General features: G+C 43.7%; 1 protein-coding gene across 1 annotated transcript; it reads right to left on the bottom strand.

Annotated features, from left to right (window-relative positions):
* Positions 1-15: 15 nt before the first annotated feature.
* On the bottom strand, positions 16-19,226 carry tespa1 (thymocyte expressed, positive selection associated 1). Its single transcript, XM_029774162.1, has 13 exons — positions 18,719-19,226; positions 17,086-17,263; positions 16,539-16,581; positions 8,763-8,806; positions 8,588-8,641; positions 7,790-7,829; positions 7,562-7,618; positions 7,153-7,245; positions 6,719-6,927; positions 1,829-3,267; positions 1,297-1,384; positions 601-746; positions 16-24 (listed from the first exon to the last, which is right to left on the bottom strand). Exons 2-13 carry the CDS (start codon positions 17,237-17,239, stop codon positions 16-18), a joined length of 2,376 nt encoding a protein of 791 aa, XP_029630022.1. The 5' UTR covers positions 17,240-17,263; positions 18,719-19,226.
* Between the last annotated feature and the right edge of the window lie 701 nt (positions 19,227-19,927).

Raw genomic sequence — 19,927 nt, 5'->3', positions numbered from 1 at the left:
GACTCATGCCAGATCTTACGACGCCTGGATAGGTATTTAACATGTCAGCTAACCACATTGCGTTGTCTGGCACACAACTGTTGGTTGATGCAATGCCTGTGTATCAGGTTGGGCAACTTGATCTATGTGTTAAATATGCCTCCGGGGCGATGCGCTAACCGACGGAAGACAACTGAACTCGGTCGAAGCGGGTGTAGTCAGAATGCCACCCGATTTTCATTAACAATAACAAACCTTTACATACTTCATGAACAATTCGTATCTGTTGAATGCACCTTCAGTGGCTGAATATGTTTGTTTGACTCACACAAATAAAGAATATTTCCCTGAGGGTCTGTCCGTCGGCTCCTCCTCTCTGTCCGTCGGCTCCTCCTCTCTGTCCGTCGGCTCCTCCTCTCTGTCCGTCGGCTCCTCCTCTCTGTCCGTCGGCTCCTCCTCTCTGTCCGTCGGCTCCTCCTCTCTGTCCGTCGGCTCCTCCTCTCTGTCCGTCGGCTCCTCCTCTCTGTCCGTCGGCTCCTCCTCTCTGTCCGTCGGCTCCTCCTCTCTGTCCGTCGGCTCCTCCTCTCTGTCCGTCGGCTCCTCCTCTCTGTCCGTCGGCGCCTCCTCTCTGTCCGTCGGCGCCTCCTCTCTGTCCGTCGGCTCCTCCTCTCTGTCCGTCGGCTCCTCCTCTCTGTCAGGGGAGTAGACGTCTTCATCTGCGTAGCCACTACTGTCTGATTGCATGCTGTCCCCGCGAACCACCAGACCTACAGAAAGAAAACCTCAGGTCTACACACAGATGGATACAGCCATACTCTCCTCATGCCTTTAACACAGGCCTACAGTACTTCCCAGAATTAAACATGCAGGGTCAACCAGAAATCTGCCCATACTTTCCTCAACATTTTCAGTTAGCTGACGTTCTTGATGAACAACAATTATTCTTACGAGAAAGTGTGGGTACAAGTTGTGAACACACCTTTCTTCACACATACGTGTACGCACACAGCACTGCCCGTTTCAGCTACAGTATCAACCACATTCACTTCAAACTGTCATTTGAAAAGGGTGTGTGTTCCTGTGAGATTAAACCAAAGTCCCAGTCAGCAATTTGACTGCTCTGAATCACACTAGTCAGTCATCTTTCTCTAAAAACAACTAGTTTGGTAGTAAATTCTTGAAAAAAAATTGGGTTCTCCTATGGGGACAGCCGAGGAACCGTTTTAGGTTCTAGATAGCACCTTTTCCCCCCTCAGACTTAATATCACTAGGTATCAGCAGACTATGACCACATATCAATCAAGACTATGAACTTACCTTTGTTTTGACTGACAGTAGACCGTGACAAAGATGTTGACCTTATAGTTTCTTGCTGTCCAAAGTCTTCCTCCCCTGCGCTATGTACCTATTGGAAAAACAGGTAGTCAGGAAAAACTCCTGGCCCAAGTATACATAGTCCCTTCACCCCTTCCTACATGTACAAATTACCTCGACTAACCTTTACCCCAGCACACTGACTCGGTACCGGTACCCCTGTATATAGCCTCGTTATTGTTATTTTATTGTGTTACTTTTTATAATTATTATTTACTTTATTTGGTAAATATTTTCTTAACTCTTATTGAACTGCACTGTTGGTTAAGGGTTTGTAAGTAAACATTTCATGGTAAAGTCTACATGTTGTATTCGGCGCATTTGACAAAGTTTGATTTGATTTGATTTATGTCAGGCAGCCAAGGATGGATAGATAATGGACGACACCAGATAGATGTGTTTATCAGCCCTAGGAACTCAGAGACCGGAGTACGGTGCCCCATATAGGTCAATCCAAAACAGTTCTGTCACTTACCTCCTCCAGCTCAAAGGAGTTGGCCTGTTGAATAGTGTGGGAGACCTGCCCCTGGAGTGGTGGTGGTTTCAGAGGACTCAGGTACCTCTTGTTCCTCCGTACACCTGGATAATACTGGGCTGCTGGAGCCACCACTGTGGTCCCACCACTGGGAGGGAGAATCATCTCAGGTGCATGTGTGTCTAAAGAACTAGAAGGCGTTACATCAGTAACAGTGATGAGACAAGGGGACTTCCTGCAACTAAGGAGCTCTATAGGCACGAACGTTGACACCACCAGTGTTCCAGTTTCTCCCAAACTGGATTCAACCTTAGACATTGGAGTTAGTGTGACCTCTAAACTCTTGGCTGAGTTACTGGTAGTTAAGCACTCCTCCTCCCCGGGTTTGTGTCGTCCGTCTGATGTGGTGAAGGATCGGTCAGATCTTCTGACGTTCTCAGAGGAGATAACAGACGACAAAATGGCCGCCGCCTGTGTGTTATTATTCCACTGTTGTAGTTGACTGCTGTACGGCGCCTGGTGAACACTCTCAACGATCTGAGGATGGGTGATGTCATGGGTAACCTTGGCGACCGGTGTCACTACTGTTGCCCAGCCTGTGGGATGAATTGTGTTTTGAGTTTCTCCAACCTCACAAGTAGGTCTTGGAGTAGTAAGGCCAAAGACCAGCTTCTTCCTACTACTGGGCTCTCTTTGATGACCTGATTCTGAAAGTGATGATGCCCCAAGGTTGGGTGTTCTGTCAGGAAGTCGCTCTCTCTCTAAATCAACCCCATCCCTATCTGATGACGATCCCTGCTCCAACTCCTTGTCCCTGACTGTGTCTCTATGTCCCGGTGTCTCTGTCTCTCTGTCCCTGAACATACATGTGCCCACAGCACATGTCTTATTACTATCCCCAGTGTCCATATCCTGTACATCTGAAAACAACCCCTGCTCCCCCTCCCTGTCTATGTGTCCCTGTGTCTCTGTCTCTCTATCCTTCAGCATCGTGTCCACAGCAGCACTCGTCTCATTACTGTTCCCTGTATCCTGATTATCCTCCTCCATGTCTCTGGATAAAGGCTCTGCCTTGGTGTTCTCCAGGACCAGACCCACCAAGTCAGGCAGGCTGCTTCTCTTCTTGGGGGCCGAGCCAGACCCAGGCCCGGGGGAGAGTCCTGGTCTGGGGCAGGCAGAGTCCGAGCCCAGCCGGGCGGAACCCCCAGAGCCAGTATACAGGCACATCTTAGAAACCGTGTCCTTGAGTCGTTCCACTGGAGACCTCGGTTCGCTGCGGACGCTTCCCATGAAGCGCCGTCCGATCTGCCCGTCAGCGGTGGGGGAGAAGCTGAACTCGGGAGGGGCGAGTTTCTGGAGGGGTGTGCGGGACACGTGTGAGTAGAGGGAGTAGAAGGCGTTGGCCATGGCTGTCAGCACCTCTACCTGCCTGAAACGACCTGCAGGGTGGAAGAAACGTTCATCAGGGAAAGAGAAATGAACAGTTTGTTTGGAATGCCGCCTAACACAGAGGTCAATCAGAGTATTGTACTGTTTGGAATGCTGCCTAACATAGAGGACAATCAGAGTATTGTACTGTTTGGAATGCTGCCTAACACAGAGGACAATCAGAGTATTGTACTGTTTGGAATGCTGCCTAACAGAGGACAATGGGAGATGTGAATTGTTGATAGAAAAGTTGCAGTGTGATGTATTGTACTGTATCAGGACTGATTGGTGGAGAAACATACTACAGTGCCTTCAGAAAGTATTCACACCCCTTGATTTGTTCCACATTTTGTTGTGTTACAACCTGCATTTAAAACAAATTTTAAAAAAAATTAAATTGTCATTGGTTTACACCCTATAATGTCAAAGTGGAATCATGTTTTTTGATATTTTTACAAATGAATAAAGAAATGTCTTGAGTCAATAAGTAATCAACCCCTTTGTTATGACAAGCCTAAATAAGTTCAGGGGTAACATTTTCTTTAACAAGTCACATAATAACACTGTGTTCAATAGTAGTGTTGAATATGATTTTGAATGACTAGCCCATCTCTGTACACCACACATACAATGATCTGTAAATTGAGTAGTGAATTTCAAACACATATTCAACTACAAAGACCAGGGAGGTTTTCCAATGCCTCGCAAAGGGCACCTATTGGTAAATAAAAGCTGTCATTGAATATCCCTTTGACCATGGTATTATAATACCATGATATTATTAACTACACTTTGGATGGTGTATCAATACACCCAGTCACTACAAAGATACAGGCGTTGTTCCTAACTCAGTTGCCAGAGAAGAAGGAAACAGCTCAGGGATTTCACCATGAGGCTAATGGTGACTTTAAAACAGTTACATATTTTAATGGCCGTGATAGGATTAAACTGAGGATGGATCAACAACATTGTAGTTCCTCCACAATACTAACCTAATTGACAGAGTGAAAAGAAGGAAGTTAGTACAGAATAAAAATATTCCAAATCATGCATCTGTTTGCAACAAGGCAGGAAAGTAATACTGCAAAAAATGTGGCAAAGCAATTCACTTTTTGTCCTGAATAGTGTGTTATGTTTGGATAAAATCCAATACACCACATTACTGCGTACCACTTTCCATATGTTCATAGTGGTGGCTGCGTCATGGGGATGCTTGTAATTGTTAAGGACGGGTGAGTTTTTCAGGATAAAAAAAATAAATGGAGCTAAGCACAGGCAAATTCCTAGAGGAAAACCTGGTTCTGTCTGCTTTCCACCAGGCACTGGGAGATTAATTCACCTTTCAGCAGGACAATAACCATTTTTCCATCCAACCTTTCTATGCAAGTAAAACACATTGGATTAAACATTTTATGACAGGCCTGATGGAAACAGAACATTTTTCGGTAAACTTTCCAAATGTCGACAAAACAAAATACGCTAGACAAGGTGGGGTCTTTTTGTGTTGGTAAAATGAACTGTGCGAGAAATGACGGTGGAAACGCTTTTATGCTCAAATAAGAGAATGTAATGTTATTTTCTCTACCATAAGCCGCCTTCAACGTCATTTTACAGAATTTGGCAGTACGTCCAACCGGCCTCACAACCGCAGACCACGTGAAACCACGCCAGCCCAGAACCTCCACATCCGGCTTCTTCACCTGAGGGATCGATCGTCTGAGACCAGCCACTCGGTGATGAAACCAAGGTGTATTTCTGTCTGTAATAAAGCTCTTTATGTGGGGAAAACTCAATCTGATTGGCTGGGCCTGGTTCCCAGTGGGTGGGCCTATGCCCTCCCAGGCCTACCCACGGCTGCGCCCCTGCCCAGTCATGTGAAATCCATAGATTAGGGCCTAATGAATTTATTTTAATTGACTGATTTCTTTATATGAACTGTAACTCTGTAAAATTGTTGCATGTTGCGTTTATTTTTTGTTCAGTATAAACGAGATACAGTGGCTTGCGAAAGTATTCACCCCCCTTGGCATTTTTCCTATTTTGTTGCCTTACAACCTGGAATTAAAATAGATTTTTGGGGGTGTTGAATCATTTGATTTACACAACATGCCTACTACTTTGAAGATGAAAAATATTTTTTATTGTGAAACAAACAAGAAATAAGACAAAAAAACAGAAAACTTGAGCGTGCATAACTATTCGCCCCCCCAAAGTCAATACTTTGTAGAGCCACCTTATCTTTGGTCTCTTTGTTGCCTCTCTGATTAATGCCCTTGCCTTGTCTGTGAGTTTTGGTGGGCGGCCCTCTCTTGGCAGGTTTGTTGTGGTGCCATATTCTTTCCATTTTTTAATAATGGATTTAATGGTGTTCCGTGGGATGTTCAAAGTGTCTGATATTTTTTTATAACCCAACCCTGATCTGTACTTCTCCACAACTTTGTCCCTGACCTGTTTGGAGAGATCCTTGGTCTTCATGGTGCCACTTGCTTAGTGGTGTTGCAGACTCTGGGGTCTTTCAGAACAGGTGTATATATACTGAGATCATGTGACAGATCATGTGACACTTAGATTGCACACAGGTAGACTTTATTTAACAAATTATGTGACTTCTGAAGGTAATTGGTTGCACCAGATCTTCTTTAGGGGCTTCATAGCAAAGAGGGTGAATACATATGTACCCACCACTTTTCCATTTTATTAGTTATTTTTTTCCATTTCACTTCTCCAATGTGGACTATGTTGTTTCCATTACATCAAATCCAAATAAAAATCCATTTAAATTACAGGTTGTAATGCAACTAAATCGAAAAAACGCCAAGGGGGGTGAATACTTTTGCAAGGCACTGTATTTCTGAATTAAATTTCAATAAATTAACTAAAATATCTAAAAACATGTTTTCACTTTGTTATTGTGTGTCGATGTTCTGTTATTATGTGGGGTATTGTGTGTCGATGTTCTGTTATTATGTGGGGTATTGTGTGTCGATGTTCTGTTATTATGTGGGGTATTGTGTGTCGATGTTCTGTTATTATGTGGGGTATTGTGTGTCGATGTTCTGTTATTATGTGGGGTATTGTGTGTAGATGTTCTGTTATTATGTGGGGTATTGTGTGTAGATGGGTGAGAGAGAATTGTTTTATTTTCAATTTAAATTCAGGATGTAACACAACAGAAAGGTGGAATAAGTCAAGAGGTATGTATACTTTCTGAAGGCACCGTATGCTATGCTGAGTTATATAGACACTATCAGTCTGTAGATGAAGTTGTCTAATGTACACTTTGATTTTAGTGATTAAACTCTTTCGACTGCATGAAAAGTGCTACATGACTACAGTTATTATGTAAATTATAGCTGAGTCATATTCAGACACTATCTATATCTTGGCTGTGGGTGTTGCATGATGGTGATGACCACAGTAGCGTGGGTGGGAGTCCGACACAATGGTGTGGGTTAGTCTTACTGGCCAGGGAGAGTCCTGGGTCCTCCTGTCGCAGCCGGTGCAGTTGGGACTGAAGAAAGAGTCGGAGGTTGATGCCGTGGGCATGGGAGGGGAAGTTGATGAAGCGGATAGGGATACGGGCCGTGACCTCAGGCTCATCACAACCAAACCCTAACTGGTACAGAGTCTCCTCTGCATCCTCTGCATACATCTGCAGCGCCTCCGACACACTGGGGTGTGTGTGTGTGTGTGTGTGTGTGTGTGTGTGTGTAGGTGATGAGTCAGAGAGACAGATAGAAGAAGAGAGAGGGGACGGGACGGAGATATAGAGGATGAGAGGGGAGAGAGAGAGAGATTTACTGACTGCATTTCAAGTTTAAGCATTCTCAGTGACGTTGTACTAGATCTGTTAAGACTGTGAAACATCAGGTTGAGAGTGGTTGGTCCGAACTCACCTCGATGCTTTACTGGTGCTTTTGGAGAGCCCACTGGAGGCCAGACTGTGACCCAGGTGGAGAAGGGGCAGAGCAAGCCTCTGGCGGGGAGTACTGCAGATACAGTACAAGAGAACAGGAATCAAAGACAAACATCTGTGACAGGCAAAAATAAACAATGAACAAAACAAACCAGAAAGATTCTAATAACTTCGTAATAGTAGTTGATGCATCCTATTATTTATTATTATGCCTGTATTAAACAGAAGTCATATCTTAAATGTACCCGTATTTAATGTACTAGTAGCTGGGAAAATGCATAAAGAGGCGTTGTGAAAAATAAATAAACTCCAGACTATAAATGTAGCTTGCCATGTGTAGTACTTTGTAAATATGACAGATCTACTGTGGGTGGCCAGTGGCCACTGACCTGGTGGTGACTCCTCTGTGAGGATGTTTGGGTGGCGGAAGCAGCAGTGGGCAGCTCCTACACAGGCACCATTTAGCCAGCAGGCACCACCATTGGGAGATAAAAGCAGGTCAACTTACATCACTTCAACCATACTTGACTAAACTAAACCTCCCTCTAAATAGGAAAGACGTTTAGACAGAATTTATGTAATTAAACCACATATTCTTCATGTAAATATTGTCTTACCCCAGTTCTGAGACTCCTTCCTCAACATTTAATACTGTAGCTGTAAAACATTAAAGAAAAGTAACGTTTGAGTGAAAAGAAAACACTGGTTGTTTGTGTGTGTGTGTGTGTGTGTGTGTGTGTGTGTGTGTGTGTGTGTGTGTTTTCCCCCAGAATATTTGGTACATTTCCTCTGTGACATGTGTCCCTTTGTGTTGTGACTAGACTTCAGTGAGCGATGGCTTGTCTCTTTTCAGACACGCCCTCATCTTTGCTTTATATATCGGGCCAGTCTTAGGGAGAGTCAGTCAGTCTGCAGCTAAATAACATGCACCAGCATGTCAGACACCCAATTAAGAGGTGAAGGCTTAAGGTTAGGTGCTACAATGAGCCTATTGTTTTGTTTCAGTGTAACTACATGTCGTTGATGTACTAGCAGTGGAGAAGCAGTCCTATGCCACGAGGACGGTGTATCTCACTAACATTGCACAGACCTGTTCCCTGGATTTATTAAATGGCAAATGGAAAAAAATGAAAGCTTCCACTAGTCAAAACAGGTATAATGAACTTCACAAGGTAACACACATACACAGACCAACCTTTCCCAAAACATCCATGATGCTCTCCTAATTTTCCTACAAAACTATTTCCTGCTTTGATTATTTCCTATGGTGTGTTTTTATCTCGGTGTGTGTGTGTGTGTGTGTGTGTGTGTGTGTGTGTGTGTGTGTGTGTGTGTGTGTGTGTGTGTGTGTGTGTGTGTGCGTGCGCCTGCATGTAAATGTGTGCCAATGGGTTTATGTTCTCTTTCATCCTCACCCTCAGCCCCCAGACTCAGGTCATCTTCAAAACTGTTGGATTTCAGCAGAGACTCTGGAAGAAAAGAGGAGATTAAAATCAGTGTTCTGTGTTCTGTTGTGACCAGTAGGATATGACATCATTGCTCCATGCTGACAGTAGCTTTCAGTGACGGTGGCTTTGTTGTCAGACTTACCAACAGTCAGATTATGTCTAGAGTTTTCTGAGTCCGTCTCCAGCCTAATGAGAAGATGTAGGTTACATGTTGTTACTAATCATAAAGTTTAAATAAAAATAAATAAATAAAACATACACCCCAAAACAAAACCTTTATTATTACAACATTGCCTGGTATGGCAACTGCTCGGACCTCCACCCGCAAGCCACCCCCCCCCCCCCCCCCCCCCCCCGGAACACTGCTGCTCTGGAACTCTGTTTATTATCTATGCATAGTCACTTTAATAACTCTACCTACATGTACATATTACCTCAAATACCTCGACTAACCGGTGCCCCAGCACATTGACTCTGTACCGGTACCCCCTCTATATAGCCCCGCTATTGTTATTTACTGCTGCTTTTTAATTATTTGTTATTCTTATCTCTGACGTTTTTTTTAAGGTATTTTCTTAAAACTGCATTGTTGGTTAAGGGCTTGTAAGTAAGCATTTAATGTGAGGTTGTATTCGGCGCATGTTGAATTCCTGTTATATTCGGCGTATGTGACAAATAAAATTGAATTTGATTTGATTTATTCCATCATTGGTTACTCTGAGAGTTCCTCATATTGACGTTGGCTGCGGCCCAAGGCCCCATGGTGCCAACCCCAGGCCCCATGGTGCCAACCCCAGGCCCCATGGTGCCAACCCCAGGCCCCATGGTGCCAACCCCAGGCCCCATGGTGCCAACCCCAGGCCCCATGGTGCCAACCCCAGGCCCCATGGTGCCAACCCCAGGCCCCATGGTGCCAACCCCAAGCCCCATGGTGCCAACCCAAGGCCCCATGGTGCCAACCCCAGGCCCTATGGTGCCAACCCCAGGCCCTATGGTGCCAACCTCAAGCCCCATGGTGTCAACCCCAAGCCCCATGGTGCCAACCTCAAGCCCCATGGTGCCAACCCCAGGCCCTATGGTGCCAACCACAGGCCCTATGGTGCCAGCCTTGAAAAAGCCATTCCAATGTCTTCTCTTTCTTCTATTACTAATAGGGATAGACCAAATGGTGCAGTTCTATGCAATATTATAGCCATAGCAACTATATAGATATCAACCATCAGAAAGGCCTGTTGAATGTAGCTTGTTTGAATTGGAGTTCCCATGTGACTTTAAAAAAAACATAAAGGACTTGGGATGATGCATCTTAACATTAGGAACTTACTTCCTAAACTGGATTACATTAAGATCTGGGCTGTGCAGACGTATCCGGACATTCTGGTATTGACTGAAACTTGGATCTCTGGGGACATTCTGGACTATGCTATGTGTTCAGAGCTGATTTTTTTTTTTAGCTACTACACTGAACAAAAATATAAACACAACATGTAAAATGTTGGTTTCAAGACCTGACCTAAAAACGAAATGTTCCATACGCACAAAAAGCTCAAATTTTGTGCACAAATTGAGTTATATCCCTGTTAGTGAGCATTTCTCTTTTGACAAAGAAAATCCATCCAACTGATAGGTGTGGCAAATCAAGAAGCTGATTAAACAGCATGATCATTACACAGGTGCACCTTGTGCTGGGGACAATAAAAGACCACTCTAAAATGTGGAGTTTTGTCACACAACACAATGCCACAGATGTCTCAAGTTTTTAGGGAGCGTACAATTGGCAAGCTGACTGCAGGAATGTATTTGTTACATTACAGAGCTGTTGCCAGAGAATTTCCTTTCTCTACCATAAGCCCCCTCCAACATCGTTTTTGCGAATTTGACAGTATAGCCAAACGGCCTCACAACCGCATGTGTGGGCGAGCGGTTCCTGATCTCAAAGTTGTGTTCCAATTCCCGCCGTGTTCCAATTCCCGCCAATATCCAGCCATTGAAAAGATTAGGACCACATTCCACAGGCCACAATCGACAGCCTGATCAACTCTATGTGAAGGAGATGTAGCGCTGCATGAGGCATATGGTGGTCACACCAGATACTGACTGGCTTTCTGATCCACGCCCCTACCTTTTCTTTAAGGTACATGTGACCAACAGATCCATATCTGTATTCCCAGTCATGTGAAATCCATAGATTAGGGCCTAATTTATTTATTTCAATTGGCTGATTTCTTTATATGAAGTGTAACTCAGTACAATCTTTGAAATTGTTGAATGTTGTGTTTGTATTTTTGTTCAGTATATCTTTAAGCCTTTGTCTGGGGAAAAATGTCATCCATAACCGTTATAGGGGTCTACTGTCCTCCCCCGGCTAACCTTTGTGCATTCGATGAGGAAAATAGTTTATTTTACTAAAATCAGAAGTTATTATCCTGGGTGACCTAAATTAATGATTGGGAAATGCAGGCTTCAGACAATCTAAAAAACAGGTTTAATGATCTAAACCTAACCCAGATGGTGACTAAGCCTGCATGGCCCGGCCCTAAAAATCCTTCAAAGTCAACTCTGATTGTTCTTATTTTAACCAATACACCAGATAAATGTCACGTCCTGACCATAGAGAGCTCGTATTCTCCTATGGTAGAGTAGGTCAGGGCGTGACTGGGGGGGTTTATCTAGTTTATTTATTTTACGTTGTGTTCTAGGTTATTTTTTCTATGTTGGGTTTTTTGTCTAGTTTACATTTTCTATGTTGTGTTCTAGGTTCTTTTTTCTAGGTTGGGGTTTTCGTATGATTCCCAATTAGAGGCAGCTGGTCATCGTTGTCTCTAATTGGGGATCATATTTAAGTTGTTGTTTTTCCCACTAGTGTTTGTGGGAGACTATTTTGAGTTTATGCATGTAGCACCTCTTCGTCACGGTTTGTTGTTTTTGTTTATAGTTTGTCTGTCTTGCATAGTTTCACATACAAATAAAGATGTGGAACGATACGCACGCTGCGCCTTGGTCTCTTTCATACAACAACCGTGACAATAAATATTTTTTTACTGGTGTCTTCACCCAAGACAGTGACTGTTGCCCAGTTGTTTGCATTAGAGATGTGAAAATACAAAAATCTAAAAGAAGCTTTAAAAAACTTCAGTGAGCAGGCTTTTTTTTTTTGCACAATCTTTATTTTTAGTGACCTTGATTGTATTTCAGCTAATCCCTGAATATGATTTAGCTTTGAGCCTTTTTGTAGATGTCTTCAATACTATTGTAGATAATCACGCTACCTTTTAAAAAAAAGGTTATAGACAGATCAAATGCTTGGTACACTCTGGAATTATCATAAAAGAGATGATGCTTGGGTCAAGGCCAGGAACAGAAGCTTAGGCACAGACTGGCAAGCTTTTAAGCAACTGAGGAATCATTATGTAAAAAAATAATAATAATTTAAAAAAAAATCTGAAAGGCTAAATCTGATTATTATGTAACCACTCTTTCAGATTGTAATGGGAACCCGGCTAAATGTAGACTATTTACAGAAAAACAAGTCCTGGATGCTTTGGTAGCAATAGACAACAACAAATCCACAGGAGCCGACCAATTGTATCCCAGTCTGCTTATAAGTGTGCAGCACCCATCATTGTTGGCTCAATAACCAACCATTTTTTCCATTTAACATTATTATCAGGAAATATTCCAAAAGTATAGAAATCATCTCTTGTGCTGCCGCTCCATAAGGACGGAGACAGTAGAGATCATACTCATCACCCCATTTCAACACTTCCTTGTTTAGCTAAGATTCCAGAATCCTTGGTAAACGCACAACTTTGCACCTTTTTTTTTTTTTTTTTTTTTTTTTAAATCTGAGAGATGTATTTTTGAATGTAAACCAATCAGGGTTTAGGCCTGGGCATCCAATCAGGGTTTAGGCCTGGGCATCCAATCAGGGTTTAGGCCTGCCTGGGCATCCAATCAGGGTTTAGGCCTGGGCATAGCTCCATTACAGCAACCACTTTAGTTATTAATGATCTTTGATCAATGCTTTAGACACTGAAATGAAATGTTGTGCTTTGTTTGTGGACCTGTCAAAAGCTTTTGATGCTGTTGATCATGCTATTTTATTGAATAAGTTGTCCTCGATAGACAGACACCTGATTGATGGGGTGAAGTCTGAATAAAGGTATAAAGGTGTACCACAGGGGTCGATCTTGGGACCTGTTCTCTTTACTATTTATATAAACACCATTGGTCTATCTATTAAAAATTGTACACGGATATACAGTGCATTCGGAAAGTATTCAGACCCCTTGACTTTTTACACATTTTGTTATGTTTCATCCTTGTTCTAAAATGTGTTTTTTTCCCCCTCGTCAATCTACACGCAATACCCCAAAGTGAAAACAGGATTTTAGAAATTTCAGCAAATATATATATACACATACATACACACACACACTGCTCAAAAAAATAAAGGGAACACTTAAACAACACAATGTAACTCCAAGTCAATCACACTTTTGTGAAATCAAACTGTCCACTTAGGAAGCAACAATGATTGACAATACATTTCACATGCTGTTGTGCAAATGGAATAGACAACAGGTGGAAATTATAGGCAATTAGCAAGACACCCCCAATAAAGGAGTGTTCTGCAGGTGACCCCAGACCACTTCTCAGTTCCTATGCTTCCTGGCTGATGTTTTGGTCACTTTTGAATGCTGGCGGTGCTTTCACTCTAGTGGTAGCATGAGACGGAGTCTACAACCCACACAAGTGGCTCAGGTAGTGCAGCTCATCCAGGATGGCACATCAATGCAAGCTGTGGCAAGAAGGTATGCTATGTCTGTCAGCGTAGTGTCCAGAGCATGGAGGCGCTACCAGGAGACAGGCCAGTACATCAGGAGACGTGGAGGAGGCCATAGGAGGGCAACAACCCAGCAGCAGGACCGCTACCTCCACCTTTGTGCAAGGAGGAGCAGGAGGAGCACTGCCAGAGCCCTGCAAAATGACCTCGAGCAGGCCACAAATGTGCATGTGTCTGCTAAATGGTCAGAAACAGACTCCATGAGGGTGGTATGAGGGCCCGACGTCCACAGGTGGGGGTTGTGCTTACAGCCCAACACCGTGCAGGACGTTTGGCATTTGCCAGAGAACACCAAGATTGGCAAATTCACCACTGGCGCCCTGTGCTCTTCACAGATGAAAGCAGGTTCACACTGAGCACGTGACAGACGTGACAGAGTCTGGAGACGCCGTGGAGAACGTTCTGCTGCCTGCAACATCCTCCAGCATGACCGGTTTGGCGGTGGGTCAGTCATGGTGTGGGGTGGCATTTCTTTGGGGGGCCGCACAGCCCTCCATGTGCTCGCCAGAGGTAGCCTGACTGCCATTAGGTACCGAGATGAGATCCTCAGACCCCTTGTGAGACCATATGCTGGTGCGGTTGGCCCTGGGTTCCTCCTAATGCAAGACAATGCTAGACCTCATGTGGCTGGAGTGTGTCAGCAGTTCCTGCAAGAGGAAGGCATTGATGCTATGGACTGGCCCGCCCGTTCCCCAGACCTGAATCCAATTGAGCACATCTGGGACATCATGTCTCGCTCCATCCACCAACGCCACGTTGCACCACAGACTGTCCAGGAGTTGGCGGATGCTTTAGTCCAGGTCTAGGAGGAGATCCCTCAGGAGACCATCCGTCACCTCATCAGGAGCATGCCCAGGTATTGTAGGGAGGTCATACAGGCACATGGAGGCCACACACACTACTGAGCCTCATTTTGACTTGTTTTAAGGACATTACATCAAAGTTGGATCAGCCTGTAGTGTGGTTTTCCACTTTAATTTTGAGTGTGACTCCAAATCCAGACCTTCATGGGTTGATAAATTGGATTTCCATTGATTATTTTTGTGTGATTTTGTTGTCAGCACATTCAACTATGTAAAGAAAAAAGTATTTAATAAGATTATTTCATTCATTCAGATCTAGGATGTGTTGTTTAAGTGTTCCCTTTATTTTTTTGAGCAGTATATATTTTTTATTTTATTATTATTTTATTTGAAAAAAAATGTATTGCTTATTTACATGAGTATTCAGACCCTTTGCTATGAGACTCGAAATTGAGCTCAGGTCCATCCTGTTTCTATCCTTGAGATGTTTCTACCACTTGATGGGAGTCCACCAGTGGGAAATTCAATTGATTGGACATGATTTGGAAAGGCTCACACCTGTCTATATAATGTCCCAGTTGAGAGTACATGTCAGAGAAAAAAAACAAGCCATGAGGTCGAAAGAATTGTCTGTAGAGCTCCGAGACAGGATTGTATCGAAGTGGTGGCAGCCTCATGCTGTGGGGATATTTTTCAGCGGCAGGGACTGGGAGACTAGTCAGGATCGAGGGAAAGATGGAGAACAGAGCAGAGAGATCTTTGATGAAAACCTGCTCCAGAGCGCTCAGGACCTCAGACTGGGGCGAAGGTTCACCTTCCAACAGGACAACGACCATAAGCACACAGCCAAGACAACGCAGGAGTGGCTTCGGGACAAGTCTCTGATTGTACTTGAATGGCCCAGCCAGAGCCCGGACTTGAACCTGATCGAATATCTCTGGAGAGACCTGAAAATAGCTGTGCAGCAACGCTCCCCATCCAACACAACAGAGCTTGAGAGGATCTGCAGAGAAGAATGGAACAAACTCCCAAAATACAGGCCAAGCTTGTAGTGTCATACCCAAGAAGACTCGAGGCTGTAATCGCTGCCAAACGTGCTTCAACAAAGTACTGAGTAAAGGGTCTGAATACTTACAGTACCAGTCAAAAGTTTGGACACACCTGCTCATTCCAGGGTTTTTCTATATTTACTATTTTCTACATTGTAGAATAATAGTGAAGACATCAACTATGAAATAACACATATAATCATGTAGTAACCCCAAAACGTTTTAAACAGTTTTGATATAGGTTAGGATATATATATATATTATATATATATCCTAACTGGCTTTTTAGCCCCAGTGATCAGCTGCAGTCAGAATGAGTAAATGCTACTGTCTGTTAGACAGCTTGTTAATGGTTGTTTAACATTTGCCTTCTCTGTGTTAAACACATCCAAGTCAAACCAGACCTACTGTATCTTTACTATACAGGGTCAAACTAAACTGTCAAGCTATCCTCACAGTCTGTCCAGCAGAGCTACAGCTTTTACAAGTTTGTTCACTTCCTAAAGAGGAAATGCTCTCAAGCGGATTGTCAGATATCAAGTGAAGTTAACCAGATGTTGTAAGAACACCCCAGCATTTCTTATCTCACTTTATCCGACTGAAAAACCTACAAAGTAATAATACAAGTTCGAACGTCCCTTTTAGCCGCGTTTTCAGACTACTTGAGCAATTTGACTTGCGTTCATGACATCATGTTGCCAATAGAGCCGTGACCAAGTCATCTATGATCATTGGTAATAATACATAAGTAATTACACAATACTTAAGTTTACATCCAGTTATGCAACAATTGCTTTTCTGTGCTAACATCGATGCTATTTTCTGTTAAACATAACTTGAGGAATAAACAGAACAAACAGTAATATTCTACCAAATATGATGGAAACCTGGGACTATAAACACAACACCAAAGAAAGTTTGGAAATAGAATGTCCAACAGTATAAATAGAAGACAACTAGTTCTAGAACCAAAGGTGTTTCGGAACTGACTCAAGAATCCCCTTTGGGCCATGCCATTGACCTGTAACCATATCCTAAACAGAAAAGATCTATTTTCGAGCACAACTTAATACTGGCAATTCACATCTGTAACATTTCCCCCACACTGTGGGCGGTTTCCATCAACCTTTAGCTGCCACTGACGCATCATCCTTGCCTATTGAGTTCCTCTCTGAAGTTTTTCATTTCAAAGTCAAACCTTGCACGGCATGCTCACTCACCCACAGCCCAGCAGCCAGCTCTCAATCTTTCCTGCTGAGCATCCTGTGGAAACAGTAGATATAGAACAATCTGGGTGAGCATTCAGCATTAAGACAATTAACACTTCGTACATTTTTTTTTGCTCTGTTTTGGTCGCAAAGCTGTGATGCATCATGCAGTGGCCAGCCGCCCACATATTGTGACATAAATATAACAGACTAAACAGACTAAACAGAGTTGCTGTTAAGGAACTTTAGCCCCCTGGCTGTTGTTGTTCAATAGATATTATACAGTAATGCATCAATGTCGCAGCGGTCAAAGGCACTGCATCTCAGTGCAAGAGGCGTCGCTACAGTCCCTGGTTCGAATCCAGGCTGGATTACATCCGGCCGTGATTTGGAGTCCCATAGGGCAGCACACAATTGGCACAGCGTCGTCCGGGTTTGGCTGGGGTAGACCGTCATTGTAAATAACTGACGTGCATAGTTAAGTAAAGGTAACTTATTTATTTTTTAAATGTCACTCAAAATGTAAACTCTTTATCAAACTACCAAATTAAGAACTGACCATCTGAGAAGACATCATCCTCTGATGCAGACTGGTGTGGAACAGATAGGTGGGTGGATGGAGGTCCCTGTGGATCTTGTTCTTTCAGGGTTGGCCACTGGCGACCGGTCTGGAACCAGGCCTGACGCCTGGTTGTAGAAGACGGACTCTCCATCAGATGGTGGAGGGGGCGGGGGGGCTGCATGGGGACAACAAAAAGAGACACTGTTTTACAATATGCATAACTCACTCAACAACTCACCAATTAATTGAATAGCCTACTTCAATAATGATTAACTGGTAGATACCCAAACAATGAAGTTAGTATTATACAATTTCATCAATAGATTTATATTGACATAATACTAGACATTTCCAAACCATGACCAGCTTAATGACATTTTCTGTGAAGCTACTGGTGCCTACAAGGCATTTCAAGCAGGAACACATATTCCCTGATGAATAATCTAGTACAGTTGATTTGAAGTGGTTGGAATAGTAAAGTATCACATGATTGGAATGAATAGTTGCTATTTCAAAAAATAATTGACACCACACACTCACTCAAATCAATCTATAATTAGATAGAGTTTATTAATTCGACCAAAACGAGCACACATAAAACAAGCCATACATACACATTAGTGAAATCATAGAGGATAACACAATAAAGTCTGGGACTTATTCCATTGTGATTGTCACATCTACTCCCACTCCGGTGCTCGACGTCGCCGGTCTACTAACCACCGGTCCTGGCAACCCATCATTACGCACACCTGGCAACCCATCATTACGCACACACCTGGCAACCCATCATTACATAATACACCTGGCAACCCATCATTACGCACACCTGGCAACCCATCATTACGCACACCTGGCAATCCATCATTACGCAACACCTGGCAACCCATCATTATGCAACACCTGGCAACCCATCATTACGCAACACCTGGCAACTTACTCACACCTGGCAACCCATCATTATGCAACACCTGGCAACCCATCATTATGCAACACCTGGCAACCCATCATTACGCAACACCTGGCAACCCATCATTACGCCTACCTGGCAACCCATCATTACGCACACCTGGCAACCCATCATTACGCACACCTGGCAACCCATCATTACGCACACCTGGCAACCCATCATTACGCAACACCTGGCAACCCATCATTACGCAACACCTGGCAACCCATCATTACGCACACCTGGCAACCCATCATTACGCACACCTGGCAACCCATCATTACGCACACCTGGCAACCCATCATTACGCAACACCTGGCAACCCATCATTACGCCCACCTGGCAACCCATCATTACGCCCACCTGGCAACCCATCATTACGCCCACCTGGCAACCCATCATTACGCCCACCTGGCAACCCATCATTACGCAACACCTGGCAACCCATCATTACGCAACACCTGGCAACCCATCATTACGCAACACCTGGCAACCCATCATTAAGCACACCTGGCAACCCATCATTACTCACACCTGGCAACCCATCACTCCCTGATTACTTCCCCTTTATCTAACACTCTGTTGTATCACTTGTTAGGTAGTATTGTTTCCTGTTTCTCCATGTTTAGACCCTACATCTGTTTTTGTATTCACACCAATGTTCGTTCTGATTAAACTCACCGACTGCACCTGCTTCCTGACTCCCTCTGTCTCCGTTACAGTGATCCTCTTCAGACAAGATGGCTAGGCAAGATCCACACGATTGAACACAGTATGGCCGCGTTATAACACAACATGAAAAACAAAGAAGAAGAACATCCATCTCATCATTGCATTTACGTCGTAGGTGACGTTCACATGGGAAAATATGACATGACATCAAACATATTTTTTCTGTATTTTTTAAAGCTGCCCAGAGAGGACATTGTTTTAATGGTCAGAGGCAACTCCTTCCACTCTGAGGCTCCAGTATATGAGACAGTATCTTTCACAGCATTACTCCTGAACCTGAAAAACACACAATGCGCAACATGTGTTCTGTTGCTGTGGTTGTGTGAATCCTTAACATGGGGAAAGTAACCAGTTAGATATCTGGGTGCAGAACCATAAATATTCCTGTAAACAAAACCCAGTCTAATCTGGGACACCCTAATTAAACCAAACCCAGTCTAATCTGGGACACCTAATTAACCAAACCCAGTCTAATCTGGGACACCCTAATTAACCAAACCCAGTCTAATCTGGGACACCTAATTAACCAAACCCAGTCTAATCTGGGACACCCTAATTAATCCAGACCCAGTCTAATCTTTGACACCCTAATTAATCCAGACCATGTCTAATCTGGGACACCCTAATTAACCAAACCCAGTCTAATCTGGGACACCCTAATTAAACCAAACCCAGTCTAATCTGGGACACCCTAATTAGACTGGGTTTGGTTTAATTAGGGTGTCCCAGATAAAACTGGGTTTGGTTTGATTAGGGTGTCCCAGATTAGACTGGGTTTGGTTAATTAGGGTGTCCCAGATAAGACTGGGTTTGGTTAATTAGGGTGTCCCAGATTAGACATGGTCTGGATTAATTAGGGTGTCCCAGATTAGACATGGTCTGGATTAATTAGGGTGTCCCAGATTAGACTGGGTTTGGTTTAATTAGGGTGTCCCAGATTAGACTGGGTTTGGTTAATTAGGGTGTCCCAGATTAGACTGGTTTGGATTAATTAGGGTGTCCCAGATTAGATTGGTTAAATCTGGGACACCCTCATTAATCCAGACCATGTCTAATCTGGGACACCCTAGCCTCAACAGGCAGCCAGTTGAGTTCCTGAAAGCAGCTCCTGCCTATGTGAGTACGTGGACTCACCTTCAATACTACCCTGATCAGCTT

Source organism: Salmo trutta, chromosome 14 (assembly GCF_901001165.1).
Source record: "Salmo trutta chromosome 14, fSalTru1.1, whole genome shotgun sequence".
NCBI classification, from domain to species: Eukaryota; Metazoa; Chordata; class Actinopteri; order Salmoniformes; family Salmonidae; genus Salmo; species Salmo trutta.
This window is presented reverse-complemented; position numbering and strand designations above follow the sequence as displayed.

What these genes read in the sequence shown, in the direction of transcription:
- tespa1 (XM_029774162.1), bottom strand. Translation starts at nt 17,239, where the DNA reads ATGGAGAGTCCGTCTTCTACAACCAGGCGTCAGGCCTGGTTCCAGACC. An exon ending in CCTGAGTCTGGGGGCTGAGG is followed by an intron (nt 7,830 to 8,587) that starts GTGAGGATGAAA and finishes AATGTTTTACAG; the next exon opens with CTACAGTATTAAATGTTGAG. An exon ending in AGCACCAGTAAAGCATCGAG is followed by an intron (nt 6,928 to 7,152) that starts GTGAGTTCGGAC and finishes CACACACCCCAG; the next exon opens with TGTGTCGGAGGCGCTGCAGA.